Source organism: Ornithorhynchus anatinus, chromosome 3, assembly GCF_004115215.2.
Source record: "Ornithorhynchus anatinus isolate Pmale09 chromosome 3, mOrnAna1.pri.v4, whole genome shotgun sequence".
Classification (NCBI taxonomy): Eukaryota; Metazoa; Chordata; class Mammalia; order Monotremata; family Ornithorhynchidae; genus Ornithorhynchus; species Ornithorhynchus anatinus.
This window is the reverse complement of record NC_041730.1, coordinates 9,388,316-9,407,342: the sequence shown is the minus strand read 5'-3', so window position 1 is coordinate 9,407,342 and position 19,027 is coordinate 9,388,316. Positions and strand designations below refer to the sequence as shown.

General features: G+C 46.7%; 1 protein-coding gene across 7 annotated transcripts in view; it reads right to left on the bottom strand.

Annotated features, from left to right (window-relative positions):
* Positions 1 to 19,027, bottom strand: part of PLEKHA7 (pleckstrin homology domain containing A7) — a 243,919-nt gene that overhangs the window by 140,279 nt on the left and 84,613 nt on the right. Inside the window, exons 2-3 of one of the 7 annotated variants that reach the window (XM_029059753.2) lie at positions 11,750 to 12,179; positions 11,398 to 11,474 (exon numbers count right to left, since the gene is read on the bottom strand). The exons of 5 other annotated variants lie outside the window; for them this stretch is intronic. Coding sequence is in view for 1 of the 2 variants with exons in the window: in XM_029059752.2 (XP_028915585.1) it covers positions 11,750 to 11,865 (116 nt within the window). In the remaining variant the exon portion in view is untranslated. The remainder of the gene's footprint in view (positions 1 to 11,397; positions 11,475 to 11,749; positions 12,180 to 19,027) is intronic. One more of the 7 variants, XM_029059752.2, reaches the window with a different exon arrangement.

Genomic DNA, 19,027 nt, shown 5'->3' with positions numbered 1-19,027 from the left:
CCACTGTCGCCTTTCACATTGTGATTGGAGGTGGAGAGATAAGTCTGAGGGGCAATAGGTGAGCTGAATTTGGTGAGGATTTCAATTCTGCACATTCAGTCCGAAGGATTATTATTATGGTATTTGTTAAGCACTTACTATGTGCCAGGCACTGTTCTAAGCGCTGGGGTAGATACAAGATAATCAGGTTGGACACAGTCCCTGTCCCACATAGGGCTCACAGTCTTGGGTCCCATTTTACAGATGAGGGAACTGAGGCACAGAGATGTTTAGTGACTTGCCCAAGGTCACAGAGCAAAGTGGCAAAGTCGGGATTAGAACCCATGACCTTCTGACTCCCAAGCCTGTGCTCTGCCCACTACACCATGTTGCTTCAGGATGGTGAAGGATGAGACTATCATTTTGAAGAAAATTACCACGATTGGCAGAGTCCCTCTCGTGGAGACTACTTCAGGATCCATTAACCAACCATCCCAGAACCACTGGATTGGGAAGAGCCCCAAGAACCCATCTAGGTCATCCCTCTGCCTCTGGACAGGCTTCCCCCAAGACTCTCCACAGATGGGCAGGCATCTGCCTTTGCCCGTTCTTAAATGCAGCAGCTGAAATACCACCGCAATATGTGTGTTGTGGTGGTATTTCAGTTGGAGGGAGGGGGGGCGTTGTGTGTGCGTTGTGTGTGTGTGTACATACCTTATACATTCTATTTCTTTTCCTGTAAGCAATTCAGAGTCCCCAGCTAGACTGTGTAGCCTTCAAGGGCAAGAATTGTGTCTTCTCTTTTGCACTCTCCCCTGCGCTCAGTACAGTGCTCTGAACTCAGCAGATGGTGGAAAAGCAGCATGACCCAGTGGAAAAAGCCCAGGCCTGGAAATCTGGGTACTAATCTGGGCTCCACCACTTGTCTGCTGTGTAACTTTGGGCAAATCACTTAACTTCTCTGGGTCTAAGTTACCTCATCTGCAAAATGAGCATTGAGACTGAGAGCCCATGTGAGACAAGGACTATGTCCAACCTGATTAGCTTGTACCTACCCCAGTGCTTAAAACAGTGTTTGACACATAGCAAGCGCTTAACAAATACCTCCATCATTATGTGCTTTCCCAAGCTCTGCACACAGTGTCCATTCAAGAAATACCATTCATTGACTGATTGATGAGCAATAAATGCAACCATTAGAACTCGCAACTTAATGGAGGCAACTGAGGCAAAAATACTTTACAAAGAGTGGAAGCAAGAGGAAGAACAAAGATACAGAAGGGAGTAGCCCAAATAGATCTGGGAAAAATGCCTGAACAAGTGGTTAAGTGTGCAAACAAAAATATACAGATGGACATGAGTGCTGAGAATAGGAGTAAAATGTACAACTTCCAAGGAAGTTGTACCCCGGCCTGCCTGGGGTATTGTGAATTAATTGGGCAAGTCTTCCTGGAGGAGGTGGGATTTTTGGAGGGCTTTTGAAGATGAGGAGAGCTGTGGGCTGGCAGATTCTGGGGAAGGGGCTTTCAGGCTGGGGGAATGGTGTGAGTGAGAGGTTGGGGGCAGGAGAGTCAAGCACCAAAGTACAGTTAGAAGGTGAACCTAGTGGGTTTCTGAGCCAAAAAAAAGATACCGTTCTTCTCATTTCCCTCCAAAAAAAAACAGTCAGCCTTTTACTGCTCCTATTAACATGGCTTGGGAGTAATTATAAGGACAAATGGGATGCTGAGACAATAATTCCTTGTTTATAAAGCCCACAGTTTCAGCCTTTATTTCAAGCTGTTTTTTTTTTATTTCTAGCCAGCTCCCTCCGGAGTTTCATCTTTTCTCTCAGTCATACTTAAGGCTCAGAGCTTAGCATCCTCCCTGGGGCGGAGAAGGGCGGGGCTGGTCCATCCACACCAGGATGTTACAAGGCCCATGGCCCAAGCCCTCCCTGAAGGGGTCACCAGCAAGCTCCCACCTCCAGGGAAAGAAAGATTAGAGACCAAGATCCTGGGCCTCTTCTCCAACCAGCCAGAGAGATGTTCTACTTCTCGGTGCCTAGAGTTTCCTGGACCTCAAAGGTGAGGAATAGTAAAGTGGCCTCTTCAAGTAAAAAGGAAGCTGCATGGCCTAGTGAAAAGAGCAGGGACTGGGAGTCAGAAGGATCTGGGTTCTAACCCTGGCTCTGCTACTTGCCTGCTGTGTGACCATGGGGAAGTCACTTCACTTCTCTTTGCCTCCGTTTTCTTAACTGCAAAATGAGCACTCAGTATCTGTTCTCCGTCCTACTTATACTTTGAGCCCCATAACAGCAACAACAACAACAATAATAATAATGGTACAGGTTAAGCACTATGTGCCAGACACTGCTCTAAGCCCTGGGGAAGATACAAGTATTGTATTATATAAGTATTAATACAAGCTTGTATTAACTTGTTTGGATTACAAGTTAATCAGTGGGACAGGGACTGTATTCAGCTTAACTTGTATCTACCTCAGTGCTTAGAACAGTGCTTGACACGTGGTAAGTACTTAATAAATACCATTTAAAAAATTACAACATTTTTAAAAAGGCCCTCTGGGGAAGAAGTTAAGTGTCTAGGGGAAGCCTATTGCATCACGGTTCCATGGAGATCAAGCTTAAAAGTTTTGGCCAATTATTTGCTGGGCCTATAGCCCTGTATAGAGGGTTAGGTTTGTTCCCCAGGAAAGTCCAACTTTTGACCTAAGATGAAGCGGGAGATATTGGGAGGTTAGGTGGGTGCTGAGGGGAAAAATGGCAAGGAAGGAGGAGAAGGAAAATGGCACCATTTGGGAGAGGTCCTGGCAGCTTCTCTTTTTCTCCAGAGAACGCAAGTACTCTTGGGAAACGCATCCCACTAACCTCCACTGCCCAGCCAGCCAGGGGCAGAGGGTCCAGCATGGCTAGACCAGCAGGTGGCATTTCCAATGCCCATCTAGCTCCTGCCATTGCCCAAATCAATTGCATCGACTGAGCACTTACTCGGTGCCAAGTCCCGCATCAAGCACTTGGCAGAATACAACAGAGTTGGCAGGCACGATCCCTGCCCTCAAGGAACTTCTGACCTAAGTAGGAAATTCCCTCCCAGCTCCATGGGTCTGGATATCCAATTCAAAATGAGCAGAACTGGATTTGCCTTTGTCAGAGCAGTGCCTTCATGCAGGAATTGCAATCTCAGGCATTTTTTGCCTTCTATTTGAAGGTGCAGTGAGAAAAGGGTCCTTCCGACTCCGTGTTCCAGGCCCTAGGGGAGGGAGGAGCTGAAGCTAGAAAACAAGTTTGCAAGGTGAGTTCCATTTTAAATAATAACATTTATGGTATTTGTTAAGCACTTACTACATGCTAAGCACTGTTCTAAGCGCTGGAGTAGATACAGGTTAATCAGGTTATCCCACGTGGGCTCACACTTTTAATCCCCATTTTACAGATGAGGAAACTGAGGCACAGGGAAGCTAAGTGACTTGCCCAAGGTCACACAGCAGACAACTGGCGGAGGCGGCATTAGAACCCATGTCCTCTGACTCCCAAGCCCGTGCTCTTTCCACTAAGCCACGCTGCTTCTCTTTTGACCAATCATCTCCCCTGTTCCCATTCTGCAGACCTCCTTGACCCTGCAGATTGCATGTGACAAGACCCCTGGACCAAAATTCCTTTTTTTTTTAATGGTATTTGTTCAGCACTTGCTATGTACCAAGCACTGTCCTAAGCACTGAAGTAGACACAAGTTAATTAGGGTGGATACAGTCCCTGCCCCAAATGATTTCCTTTTGACCAGTTGTCTCCATTGCCTCCCATTCAGGAAAGCTCCGTGACCCTGCAGACAAACCTTGACAAGACCCCCGGACCCAAATCCCTCTTTTAATGGGACCTAAGTCTTTCAATGTGATTCCAAAACTATTTCATTTCTAAACAGACACACAAATGCTCAACCTCGGTCACCTCTCTCCCCCAAGCCGCTGATGCTCTCAAATGAAATCCTCCAGGGCCATTCTGTGAGGATAACTACCCTCTGAGACCCACTTCTTTCTTTTTTATTTATGACATTTGTTAAGCATTTATTACGTGTCAAGCGCTGTTCTAAGAGCTGAAGTAGATACAAGTTAACCAGACTAAATACGGTTGCTGCCCCACATGGGGCTCACAGCCTAAGTAGGAGGGAGAACAGGTACTGAATCCCCATTTTGCAGTTGAGGAAACCGAGGCACAGTGAGGTTAAATGACTTGACTTTGGTCATATAGCAGGCAAGTGGTGGAGCTGGAATTAGAATGCAGATGCTCTGGCTTCCAAGCCCGGGCTTTGATCCACAATGCCACTCTGTTTCCCTACCTGACTTCCACCCGACTGCCAGGAAGCCCTACATGTCATCATTATGACCCTCTCCCGAGATAGGCACAGCACTCTATGTGTCCAACGTAATTAGCTTGTCTCTTCCCCAGAGCTTAATACAGCGTCTTGCACATAGTACGTACTGAATATCATAAAAATTCTAATTCTTCCAGCCTCACCACCAATACAGACTCTGAGCTCCTCGTGGTAATGGACGATTGATAGCCCCCAAACTCATCATCGACCACCACCCCATGAGTGGATCAGATGTGGCACCGGGTCACTCTCCCAGAGCCTAGGGCTGTGCCTGGGGGTTCTAGTCTAGTGCCTAGTGAGCTCCAGTAATTGTGGTATTTTGCTAAGGCTTTCCTATTGCCAAGCACTGTACTAAGCGCTGGGGTAGATTCAGGCTAATAGGCTCTCACATGGGGTTCACAGAATAAGTAGGAGGGAGAATGGGAATTAAATCTCCATTATCCAGATGAGAGAACTGAGGCACAAGAAGTGACTTGCCCGAGATCATACAGCAGGTAAATAATAATGTTGGTATTCGTTAAGCGCTTACTATGTGCCGAGCACTGTTCTAAGCGCTGGGGTAGATACAGGGTAATCAGGTTGTCCCACGTGAGGCTCACAGTTAATCCCCATTTTACAGATGAGGTAACTGAGGCACAGAGAAGTTAAGTGACTTGCCCACAGTCACCCAGCTGACAAGTGGCAGAGCCGGGATTGGAACTCATGACCTCTGACTCCCAAGCCCGGGCTCTTTCCACTGAGCCACGCTGCTTCTCTATGGCAGAGCTGGGATTAGAACCCAGGTTCTCTGGATCCAGTGACTTGCCCCAGATCACACAGCAGGTAAATGGCAGAACTGGGATTGGAACCCAGGTTCTCTGGATCCAAGGCCCAGGCTCTTTCCAGCTAGTCCCAGCTTGGTCACGGATCTGCTGTGCCACCTGGGGCACGTCACTGAACCTCTCTGAGCTTTAGTTTCCTTCTTGGTAAAATGAGGATCAGATGCCCATTCTCCCTGCCTCTTAGGTTGTGAGCTCCCTGTGGGATGGAGATAGTGTCCAATTAGATTGACTTACATCTACCCTATGCTTAGCACAGGGCTTTGGCACAGAGTAAATGCTTAACAAATATCATAAACTGTAAGCTGTGATATCTAGACTGCAAGCTTCTTGTGGGGAGGGATCATGTCTACCAACTCTTTTGTACTGTGTTCTCCCAAGAACTTTGGACAGAGATCTACACACAGTAAGTGCTCAGTCAATCAATCATATTTATTGAGTGTTTACAATGGGCAGAGCACTGTACTAAGCTCTTGGGAGAGTACAATATAACAATATAACAGAGTTGGTAGACATGTTCCCTGTCAGCAACAAGTTCACAATCTAGAGCGGAGACAGACATTAATATAAATAAATTAATTATGGATAGGTATATAACTGCTGTGGGGCCAAGGGAGGGGTGAATAAATACATACAACTGATTGATAATTACTTCTGAAAATCAGAAGTGGAGATGGTACCAGCAGGTTGCTAGATTCTCCCTGACCTCGGCCAACAACGTCATAGGCCCAGAATCTCTCTTCCTCTTCTGGCTCCAAAGATCGGGTCCTGGACAGTCCCTTGGCCACTTTCCCTCTCAGAACAGGAGCTCAGACAGCAAAGACAACCTATGGCGGATGGAGAAGGGCAGGTAGTCTTCACCAAGCAGCTGGGTTTGGGGGGCCCTGAGAGCTGATGGTTGTAGGAAATGGCACCCTGAGGAGAGAGAAACCCCAAGATGCCTATGCCTCCAAAGCCCAGTCTTGGAAAGGAGCAGAATAATAATAATAATAATGATAATAATGGTATTTGTTAAGTGCTTACTATGTTCCAGGCACTGTACTGACTGCTGGGGTTGATCATAATAATTGTGGTATTCATTAAACGCTATGTGACAGACACTGTACTATGCGCTGGAGTATAGCTATTAGTACAAGCTAATCAGGTTGGACACAGTTCAGGTCCCACATGGGGCTCACAGTCTTAATCCCTACAGATGAGGGAACTGAGGCCCTGAGAAGTGAAGTGACTGGCTCAAGGTCACACAGCAGGGTCAGAATTAGAACCCAGGTCCTCTGACTCCAAAGCCTGTGCTCTAGCTATTAGGCAATGATGATTTTGTGCCACAGTCCCGGGTCTGGGACTAGGTGAGTCCTCAGTAATAAGGGGATATTCAGCCCCCCAAACTAGGAGGTTAGTCAGGTAAGCTGCCATTAGAAAGACCCATCTCTCTCAACGGAGAAAAGCCGCATGGCCTAGTGAATAGATGGCAGGCTTCGGGGTCAGAAGACCTGAATTCTAATCCCGGCTCTGCCGTTTGTCTTCTGTGTGACCTTGGGCAACTTCCCTGTGCCTCAGTTACCTCCTCTGTAAAATGTGGATTAAGACCTTGAGCCCCACATGGGACTTGAACTGTGCCCAACCTGATTACCTTCTATCTACCCCAGCGCTTAAGACAGCTTCTGGCACATAGTAAGTGCTTAACAAATACCATTGAAAAAAATAGAATAAAGAGCTGCTCTGAAATAGCAGCTCTTATGCTATCCCAGCCTGGCATCACAGAGGAACTTAAATGAGCGTGATACTGTGAGACGATAACGTTTTGTGATTAGAGGAGAAAGAGGATACACCAGAGAGGGAGAAAAAAAATTCTCATAGGTGGGTTAGATTAAGATAAAGAATAAAAACTGTACTGAATCGAGTCTTTTTCTTCAAAACTAGATCTCCTAAGAGATGTAGTTTATGTAAGCACCTGTAGGCAATGCCTCAGATTAGAAGAGCCAGGATGTGTTGCAAAGGTTACAGAGAAAAAACACATGGCCGTTCTACCTTGTAGCCACCTGTCTCCACTCACCCAACAGAGTCTATTGACTCTTGCTACCTCCCTGGTCTGCTGCATTTTCTGTTCCAAGCTGAAACCCAATCCCTTTCATGCCCTGCCTCCCCTATACAAAAAACACACAGGTCATAAAAATAATTTATAATAATAGTAGCAGTATTTGTTATGCATTACTATGTGTCGGTCATTATCCTGAGTACTGGGGTAAAAACAAGATGATCAGGTCACACGCAGTCCCTGTCCCACATGGGGCTTACAGCCAAAGGGGGAGGGAGAACAGATACTGAATACCCATTTTACAGAGGAGGAACCTGAGGTACAGAGAAAGGTGTTATAGCTGGCAAATACTGGAGTTGGGGTTGGAGCCCAAGGCCTCTGACTCCCAGGCCCCGGCTCATCCCAATAATAGGCCATAAAGACCATCTGCCTCAGGTTTTAGCAATTCAACCAAGAGGCTCTTTCTCTCACTCTTTTCTCCCTCCCTCTCTCCTTTTCTCTCTCTCTCTCTCTCTCTCATTCAATCATATTTAATCTAATAATGATGGCATTTGTTAAGTGCTTACTTTGTGCAAAGCACTGTTCTAAGTGCTGGAGAGGATACAAGGTGATCAGGTTGTCCCACGTGGGGCTCAAAGATGAGGTAACTGGGCACAGAGAAGTTAAGTGACTTGCCCAAAGTCACACAGCTGACAAGCATCTGAGGAGGGATTTGAACCCATGACCTCTGACTCCCAAGCCGTGCTCTTTCCACTGAGCCACGCTGCTTCTCTAAGCGCTTACTGTGTGCAGAGCACTGTACTAAGCACTTGGAAAGTACAATTCAGCAATAGAGACATTTCCTGACCACACCGGGCTTACAGCCTAGAGAGGGGGAGAAAGACATCCAAATAAGTAAACAGGCATCAATATAAAAATAGAATTCTAGGTATATACATATGTACATAACTGCTGTGGGGTGGGGGGGAACAAAGGGATCGAGTCAAGATGATGCAGATGGGAGGGGAAACTGAGGACAAAGAGGCTTAGTCTCTCCCTTTTTCCACCCCCCCTTTCCTCCCTCCCTTTCTCTCTCCCTCTCCCTTTGTTTCCCTCTCCCTCCCTCCCTCTCTCCCTTTCTCTCCCTATCTTTCCCTCCATCTCTCTATCCCTTTTTCCCTCTCCCCTTCTCAGGCACTGAAGATACAAGGCCGCACCTCACTCACCCACCCTCCCAGCTGGCCTCACCCTAGTAGCAGACACTGGCTACACCCTGACCACTGTGATCTAACCTTCGATCTCCTCCTCTTATGGCTCCCAGCAGACACTCCCTTTCCTCCAGCCAAGAAGAAACCAAAACCTGTCAGGGAGAAGTTGCCAGCCAAAGAAGAGATGAAAATGACCTCCTATTCATCAATCAGTAGTATTTATTGAGAACCTACTGTGCACAGAGCACTGAACTAAGCACTTGAGAAGCAGCATAGTCTAGTGGAAAAAGCACTGGGCCTGGGAGTCAGAAGCTTTGGGTTCTAATCATGACTCTGCCACCTTTTTTAAAAGAGATATTTGTAAAGTGCTTACTACGTGCCAGGCACTGTTCTAAGTGCTGGGGTAGATACAAGGTAATCAGGTTGGATACAATTCATGTCCCACATGGGGTTCACAGTCACAGTCCCCTTTTTACAGATGAGGGAACTGAGGCACAGAGAAGTGAAGTGACTTGCCTAAGGTTACACTGCAGGAAAGTGGCAGAGCCGGGACTAGAATTTAGGTCCTTCTGACTTCCAGATCCTTGCGGTAACCACCAGAACATGCTGCTTGTCTTAACTGCAGTGTGACATTGGGCAGGTGGCTTCACTTCTGTGTGCCTCAATTTCCTCATCTGTAAAAAATGGGGACTGAATACCTGTTCTTTGCCCACTTGGTCTGTGAGCCCCATGTGAGACAGGGATTGTGTCTGACTTAGATCTTGTATCTACTCCAGTGCTTGGCACCTATTATAACAAATACAAGTAACATTATTATTATTATTATTATGTCAAAGACATGAATCTGGCCACAAAGAATTGATGATCTTTAGGTCTTCATCTTCTCCCAGCTCTCATCTCCTAAAATTTCCTAGAAAGCCCACAAAAAGCAGTTTCTCCTGTCTTTGGGAGTGTTCTTCACAGCCAGAGAGGCCAGGAGCCTCGGACAGGGAAGAGGGAGTCTGTTTTGGGAGATATGGCAGTTACCACATAATAATAATAGTATTGGTTAAGCACCAATGATGTGCCAGGCACTGTACTAAGCACTGGGGTAAATTCATGGTAATCAGGTTGGACACAGTCCAACATGGGGCTCACAGTCTTAACCCCCATTTTCCAGATGAGGTAACTGAGGCCCAGAGAAGTGAAGTGACTTGTCTAAGGTCACAGCAAACAGGTAGCAGAGCCGGGATAAGAACCCAAGTCCTTCTGACTCCCAGGCCTGGAATCTATCCACTAAGCCACTTGAGAGGGAGGGGAAATGTTCAAGTTGGGAAAACAGCAATGCTGGAGCACCTCCGTGCAGTGATCTGAGGCAAATGGGCATGGAGGATTGGGCTGTCTGTTTGGTTTCGCTTTTCCAGAATGTGGGTTTGAGACCCTGTAGGAGTGGAATCCTATAGGTTCTTCAGAAGCTACCCACACTCACACACCTCCGAAACCAGGACACGCCTCAGCTTCCAGCACCCTGGCACGGCGTTGGATCCCTCAACTGACTCATTCCCCAAGGAGGAGAGGAAAGAGAGAAGAGAGCAGAGAGGTGAAAGGAGAGATCGGAGAGGTGAGAGAGAGCAGAGACAAAATGCGAGATAGGAGAAGGAAGAAGAGAGAGGGCAGAGGCTAGAGGAGACAGTGGAGAGGTGAGAGGAAAGAGCAGGGAAGCTAAAGGAGAGGAAAGGTGAGGAAGGAGAAGAGAGTGGAGGAAATTAATAATAATAATAATGTTGGTATTTGTTAAGCGCTTACTATGTGCAGAGCACTGTTCTAAGCGCTGGGGTGGATACAGGGTGATCAGGTTGTCCCACATGAGGCTCACAGTTAATCCCCATTTTACAGATGAGGTAACTGAGGCACAGAGAAGTTAAGTGACTTGCCCACAGTCACCCAGCTGACAAGTGGCAGAGCCAGGATTCAAACTCATGAACTCTGACTCCCAAGCCCGTGCTTTCCCCTGAGCCACCCTGCTTCTCTAATTAGAAAGGAGAGGAAAGTGGAGAGGAGAGCTACAAAGATAATGCATAAAGTTGTTTCTCTCTAATTAAAGAATCATAAATGATTTCCCACTAGGCCCATTCATGAGTGAAATTCAACTAGACTGACCAGCTAAGGGCCAAACATTTTGACCAAGTTCCTTCAGGTGCACTCTCACTGCACTGGCACATTAATAATTAACTTCTCGGCCACAATGCTCACCAAATATGCTATAAAAGATGAGTAAGCCCACAGAAACCCTGAGCCCTCCTCTGTTCCCGTTGCCTTTTGTCATTCTTGTCTAATGAACAGGGGACAACCACTTCATATTTCTGAGCCCTTTAAACAAAGGCCGCGCATTGCCCTTGGAAGGCGTGCCTGCAGCCAGATACATTTAGAATAAAGATGCATACCATGACAGTTTTGAACTTGATTCTCTCAGAGACTAGGCAAGTAACTGACAGTGGGTTTTAGAAGAGGGTAACAGAAGCCCACCTATCCGCTTCGCTCACCCTCCAAAAGTCCCAGGGGTAAAACTGATGGAAAGATTCACAGATCTTCCTCCAGGGAATTTTTGGATAGAAAGATTTCCTCCCCACTACATTACAGCCCCACCTCACCTCCTGCCCATCTCACCTTCTGCGGCATCTATAACTCCTGAAATCATGGTTAGAAGAAACCTCAAATCATTTAGGAAATGTGTCTGGCTAGGGGTAGTGCCTAGTTACCCTCCTGTCAATCAATCGATCTTATTTATTGAGAGCTTTCTGTGCGCAGGGCACAGTACTAAGCACCTGGGAGAGGACACTACAACAGAACTGGCAGACCTGTTCCCTGTCCACTATGAGCTTACAGTCTAGAGGGAGTATTTTTCACTCTCAAATTCCTACTAAGATGTCTGCACACACAGTAAGCGCTCCATAAATCCCATCGATTGATCTATCGGGACACCACCTCCCCCCACAAGACACCACACTCAGAGATCGTCCCAAACTAACCTGTAGACCTTGCCAAAATATAAGCCAAATTCTGCGCGTTCGCCCAGTGTTCAAAAACTTCCTCGGCACCTGCTTGGCTGGAAGAAAGGAATGCCTCTTAACAAGAACGATCAAATTTACGACGGCTCAACAGATTTCCGTGAGCTGTCAATGCCATCGGAAAACTAGGGACAAAACAGAAAATGAAAATGAAGCCCTATCAGCTTACCCCTTCCTAACTGTGGGAATGTGAGTCAAACAATGGTCCCTGAAAAATAGCCGACCTCGTCTAGCTGCTTTCGAGAGAGACGTTCAACCCCGGGTGGGCTCAACCAGGGGGACCAGAAGGAAAACTCAGAGAACACATACACACCTGCGAGACTCGTGGGCCGTGGAAGGCTCCAGCCGGGAAGCGGAGTTGGGAATTCCAGTTGGGCTCCACATCCCCAGAGATCCCACTCTTAAAGGTAAACAGCCCTCAGATTCCATACGCTGAGGATTTGGGACAAAGCCACCATTCAGGGCTTTGGTTCAGGCAGCCGGCTGTTGTGCATGGGGAGAAACGGACCCCAAATCCCAAGTTCACCAGCGACGGTCTCGAAGCCGCACCTGCACGGTATGCATTTCCCTCTTCATCGTGCCGTTCCAAGCAGCCAACTCCCTCTCGCCATCACCGCCGGCAAAAATCGCCCTCCCGAGAAGCCAGTGGTCGTGTCCACCCGGCGTAGGGCCGGGAAACCGAGAGGGCTGCCTCTCTTTCACCGGCTGCTGCAGCACATTCCTCTCTTTGCAAAAGACACTGCCTGCGAGAGCCGGGGGAGCGGGGGCGGGAACGGGGGTTGGGGGAGGAGAAAAGGAGGGGAGCAGAGGGAGTGAAAGACCAAGGGAGGGGAGGAGAGAAAGAGAGCAAGCAAGCGAGAGAGAGCAAGACCTGTGGTTTCAGAAAGCAGCCCAGTAGCCAGCACCGTTTACCGCAATAAATGCCGTTGGGCTAACGAAGATGGGGCCTGCAGGTGAAGCAGGTGTCTGTACTGTCCCCTCCGCCCCCGCCACCCCCAACCACCCCGGAAACGCAGAGGACAGCTGGGACTTTCAATCTCCAAACCCTCCCAGGAAGCCTACTCAGCAAATCCCTGCCCCTCGTTCTGGACTGCAGAATTCACCTCCTGGGGGACTTTTCAACCTTAAAGGGGGACATCCAGGGAATGGGACCCCCTGCTAATCAGTCGATCAATGGCATTTATTAAGTGCTTACTCTGTGCAGAGCAATGTACTGAGCTCTCAGGAGATTGGTAGATACGTTCCCTGCAAAACAAGCTTGCAGTCTAATAATAATAATAATGTTGGTATTTGTTAAGTGCTTACTATGTGCAGAGCACTGTTCTAAGCGCTGGGGTAGATCCAGGGTAATCAGGTTGTCCCATGTGAGGCTCACAGTTAATCCCCATTTTCAGATGAGGTAACTGAGGCACAGAGAAGTGAAGTGACTTGCCCACAGTCACCCAGCTGACAAGTGGCAGAGCCGGGAGTTGATACCGGCTTGATACAAATACCAACATTATTATTATTATTATTAGACTGCAAGGTTGTTTTGCAGGGAACGTATCTACCAATCTCCTGAGAGCTCAGTACATTGCTCTGCACAGAGTACGCACTTAATAAATGCCATTGATTGACTGATTAGCAGGGGGTGCCATTCCCTGGATGTCCCCCTTTAAGGTTGAAAAGTCCCCCAGGAGGTGAATTCTGCAGTCCATGACCTCTCACTCCGAAGCCCAGGCTCCTTCCACTGAGCCACGCTGGGGAGTGCTTTTATTTATTTATTTATTATTTACTGAATGCTTACTGAGTGTGTATTTTGTCTGTTTCTGGATCAGCAGAAACAATAATAATAATGGTTTGAGTTAAGCGCTTACTATGCGCCAAGCACTGTACAAACTGCTGGAGTAGATACAAGCTAATCAGATCCCACATGGGACTCAAGGTCTAAGTAAGAAGGAGAACAAGTCTTGTATCCCCATTTTGCAGATGAAGGAACTGGGCATAAAGGAAGTGAAATAACTTGCCCAGGGTTACATAGCAGATGAGTAATACTAATAATAATAATAATTGTGGTATTGGTTAAGCACTTTCCATGTGCCAGGCACTGTTCAAAGCACTGGGAAAGAGACAAGCTAATCAGTTTCAATCTCCATTTTACAGTTGAAATAACTGAGGTACAGAGAAGTGAAGTGACTTGTCCAAGGTCACACAGCAGACATAAGGAGGATTAGAATTAGAACCCATGACCTTCTGATTCCTAGGCTCTCTCTCCTCCTTTGCCCACTCAGAAGGGGCTGAACTGATGGCAAGGATTTCACTATTTCTTCTTTCTCGGTATGAGATAGCGTGGTGAAGTACATAAGCGGTGTGGCTTCCTGGCTAGAGCCCAGGCCTGGGAGTCAAAAGGACCTGGATTTTAATCCTGACTCTGCCACATGTCTGCTGTGTGACCTTGGGCAAATCACTTAACTTCTCTGTGACTCAGTTTTCTCATCTGTAAATTAGGGATTAAGACTATGAGTCCTATATGGCACTGGGACTATGTCTAACCTGATGAGCTTGTACCTTTCCCAACGCTTAGTACAGTGCCTGGCACAGAGTAAGCACTTAACAAACACCATTATAAAAAAAAGGAGAGAAGAGAGGATGGAATTTGGTTTGAAGTTTTCTCAGTACAAGCATCATACTCATCTTCATTACCAATAATTGTGGGATTTATTAAGTGTTCATACTGTCTTGTCAGGCAATGGGGCTGAAAGGGTGCAGTCGGATCAGAACTAGGTCCCCCCACCAGGGCACTCATGATTTAAGAGATGGATGGGCAGAGAAGATTCATTTGATTGTATTTATTGAGCACTTACTGTGTGCAGAGCACTGTACTAAGTGCTTATGTCTAATCCCCATTTTACAGATGAGGAAACTGAAACCCAAACAGGTTAGGTAACTTGTCCAAAGTCCCAAGTGGGTGAGTGGCAGAACTGGGCTTAAAACCAGGGCCTCTTGACTTTCAGTCCCATATGCTATCTGCTAGACCACCCTGCCTCCCAACATCCTCCACAGTAATAATAATAATTATGGTACTTAAGTGCTTACTATGTGCCAAGCATTGTTCTAAGCACTGGGGAAGAAACAAGTTAATCAGGTTGGTCACAGTCCCTGTTCCACATTGGGCTTCCCATTTTAATCCCCATTTTTTACAGATGAGGGAACTGAGGCCCAGAGAAGTGAAATTACTTGCCTAAAATCACACAGCAGTCAAATGGTGGAGCCGGAATTAGAACCCAAGACCTACTGATTCCAAGGCCCATGTCCTATCTATTACACCATGCTGCATCTCAGGAAAGATCGGGGGATCAGCATCAACAGTCTCTCCTGAACCCTCAGTCCCACCCCAGTCTGTTGATCCAGGCTCCTTGATCAAGAAGTCAATCAGTGGCGTTTATTGAGCCTTTACCAAGTGCAGAGCACCGTACTGAGTGCTTGGGAGAGTATAGTACAACTGAGTAAACTCATGGGAAGGGAATGTGTCTTACTGTTGTATTGTACTCTTCCAAACACTTAGTACAGTGCTCTGTACACAGTAAGCACTCAATAAATATGATTGAATGAATGAATGGAGTTGGCAGATATATTCCCTGCCCACAAGAAGCTTCTCCTTGATAGAAAGGGCATTGCACTATTAAAGACAAGCACACCTGACAACCACCATCATGCTGTTCTCAGACCAAACCACCTATGGTGTCTGCTAAGCTCATTTTAGATTCACAATGAAATGTAATCTCAAGCCAATTAGCCACAAGATCTTCCTCACAAGCACCGTCCCCCTCCAACTGACCCCATATAATAATCATGGTATTTATTAAGCGCTTACTGGCACATAATTTAGTGCTTAACAAATACCATTATCATTATTATTATTACTATGTGCCAGGCACTGTACTAAGGGCTGATGCATCACATCGCCTCTAGAGAACTGCCCTTCCGAGGTGGAGATGTTGATTCCGCTGCTTGTGGAATTTTCTTTGCCTGTCCTCTAGACTGGAAGCTCGTCCTCTAAACTGTAAGTTCACTGTGGGCAGGGAATATGTCTTTTTATTGTTCTATTGTCCTCTCACAAGTGCTTCGTACAGTGCTCCACACACAGTAAGCACTCGATAAATACAACTGACTGTCTCCCCTATTAGAGTATAAGCTCCCTGTGGGCAAGGACCGTGTCTTTTTTTTGGTAGTTGTTTAGTGCTTACAGTGGGCCAGGCACTGTAATAAATAATTATAATTATGGTGTTTGTTCAGCACTTACTACATGCCAAGCACTGTCCTCAGTGCTGGGGTAGATATAAGGTAATGAGGGTGAACATAGTCCCATTGGGATTCACAGTCTTAATCCCCATTTTACCGATGAGGTAAAGCACAAAGAAGTGAAGTGATTTGACCAAGGTCACACGGCAAAGTGGCAGAGCCTGAATTAGAACCACGTCCTCTGACTCCCAGGCTTGTGCTCTATTAACTAGCCCACTCTGCTTCTCTACAAGAGACATTCCCAAGCATTTAATACAGCACAGGGGTTGCTCAATAAATTTTGTTTCTAAACCTTGGGCACAAGCAAAAGGGGCTGATCTTCCTTATCTCATTCAATCATATTACTGGGTGTAGAGCACTGTATTAAGTGCTTGGAAGAGTACAAAATAACAGTAAATACATTTCCTGCCCACGTTGAGCTTCAAGTCTCAGAAGCCTCCCTGTAGTTGAGAGGGCTGAATGGTGTTAGATCAGTGCAAATGACCTCTGTGATTTCCTCACTACTAAACATACTTCCCCACTATCTCAGTGACTGCCAGATAAATAACTGTGGTACTTGTGAAGTGATTACTATGTGCCAAGCACTGTTCTAAATGCTGGGGTAGATATAAGTTAATCAGGTTGGTCATAGTCCCCATCCCACATTGGGCTCACACTCTTAATCCCCATTTTTCTTTACAAATGAGGTAACTGAGATAGAGAGAAGTTAAGTGACTTGTCCAGAGTCACACAGCTGACAAGTGGTGGAGTCAGGATTAGAACCCAGGATCTTCAACTCTAGGCATAGAGAAGACCCTGTTGATTTGAAAGAGGCAGGTGAGCTGACTCCCTCTGGGAGCTCTGACCGCTGGGTTCAGCTTTGCATCCCAGTTGCTGCTGCGGAGAGCCCTTTTCCTTCCCTCTACTCAGTCCCCCGCCCCAACTCGTATCTCCCCCCGCCCCTCCATCCTCTCCTCAGCTGCCTCTGTCTGCAGCTCAGGATCCCTCAGGGCGCTAAGCAATCTATCTTCCCACATCTGGCATCTGGCTACAGCAGAGAGGGACACATCAGCAATTGGATTTTACGGACTCCAAGCCCATGGGCATCTCTGTCTCCCAGCCTGCTCCCTGGTCCTTCCCGTTCTTCCCCAATCCCTGCATGAGGGCTCTGTTAATCAATCAATCAATAAGTGGGATTTATCAGGTGCTTACTGTGTGGGAGATAGACAGGTTCCCTGCCCTTAAAGAGTTCACAGTCTAGGGAGAAGGAGCATGGCCTATGGAAAGAGCCCAGGTCTGGGAGTCGGGAGGACCTGGAATCTAATCCCAGGTCCGCCACTTGCTTGCTGTGTGATCTGGTAAGTCACTTCACTTCTTCCCCTCTCCCAGCCCCATAAAACTTATGTACATATTTGTAATTTACTGATATATTTACTCATATTTACATTTGTCTCCCCTTCTAGATGGTAAGCTCATTGTGGGGAGGGAATGTGTCTGTTTATTGTTATAGTGTACTCTCTCAAGGGCTTAGTGCAGTGCTTTGCACACAGTAAGTGCTCAATAAATACAATTGATTTAATTAATTCATTCATTCACTTCTCTAAGACTCAATCCTCTCATCTGTAAACTGGGGGATTCAATACCTGTTCTTCATGTGAGCCCCGTGTGTGACCCAATGATCTTGTATCTACCCTAGCGCTTACTACAGTGCTTGGCACTTCTCTGTGTCTCAGTTAACTAATCTGTAAAATGGGGATAAAGACTGTGAATCCTATTAAGTGCTTAATGCCTTTTGTTTTGTTTTTTAGAGGGGAGCTTACATATCCTGTTCCCTCAATCCAAATCATTTTTGTTTTTTCATGGCATTTGTTAAAATGATTCAAGAACTGTTTTAATAATAATAATAATGTTGGTATTTGTTAAGCGCTTACTATGTGCCGAGCACTGTTCTAAGCACTGGGGTAGACATAGGGGAATCAGGTTGTCCCACGTGGGGCTCACAGTCTTAATCCCCATTTTACAGATGAGGGAACTGAGGCACAGAGAAGTTAAGTGACTTGCCCACAGTCACACAGCCGACAAGTGGCAGAGCTGGGATTCGAACTCATGAGCCCTGACTCCAAAGTCCGTGCTCTTTCCACTGAGCCATGCTGCTTCTCCAAGTTCTGGGGTAGATACGAGTCAATCAGCATGAGAAGCAGTTGTGGTCTAGTGGGAAGAGTACAGGCCTGGGAAGCAGAGGATCTGGGTTCAAATTCCATTTCCACCACTTGTCTGCTGTGTGGCCTTGGGAAAGTCACTTAGCTTATCTATGCTTCAGTCACCTCATCTGTAAAATTGGCACTAAGGCTGTGTGCCCTATGTGGAATGTGGACTGTGTCCAACCTGATTATCTTGTACCTACCCTAGCATTTGGTATAGTTCTTGGCAACAGTAAGTGCTTAACAAATATCATAAAAAAAAAAAAAAATCAGACCCAATCCCTGTTCTACATGGGGCTCACGGTCAAGTAGGAGAAAGAACAGATACTGAATCCTCATTTTGAGGTTGAAGACAAGTGACTTGCCCAAGGTCACAAAGTATCTAAGTGGCGGGGCCCGGATTAGAACACGGGTCCTCTGGCTCCCAAGCTTGTGCTTTATCCTTTAGGCCACACTTCTCCATGTTTCTCCATTCTGCAAGCTCTCCTCCTCTTTCTTCCATTCATTCATTCAATAGTATTTACTGAGCGCTTACTATGTGCAGAGCACTGTACTAAGCACTTGGAATGTACAAATCGGTAACAGAGAGAGACAGTCCCTGCCCTCTGACGGGCTTACGGTCTAATCGGGGGAGACGGACAGACAAGAACAACAGCAAGAAATAGAATCAAGGGGAAGAACAACTCATTAAAACAATAACAAATAAATAGAATCAAGGCGATGGACATTTCATTAATAAAATAAATAGGGTGATGAAAATATATATAGTCGAGGGGACGAGTACGGTGCTGAGGGGATGGGACGGGAGAGGGGGAGGAGCAGAGGGAAAAGGGGGAGAAGAGGATTAAGCTGCGGAGAGGTGAAGGGGGGTAGAGGGAGCAGAGGGAAAAGGGGAGCTCCCCCCGCCTTCCTGAATGATTTTATAATTATGGACTAGATACAAGGTTATCAGATTAGACTCAGCCCTTGTCCCACATGGGCCTCACCATTTATCTTATCTCCATTCTCCAAATGAGGAAACAGAGCGACTCTCCCAAGGTCCCACAGCCAGGCAGTGGCGGAGCAGGGACTAGAAGCCTGGTCTCCTGACTCCCAGCCCACACGTTTCCCTTTTTCCCAGGCCACACCGC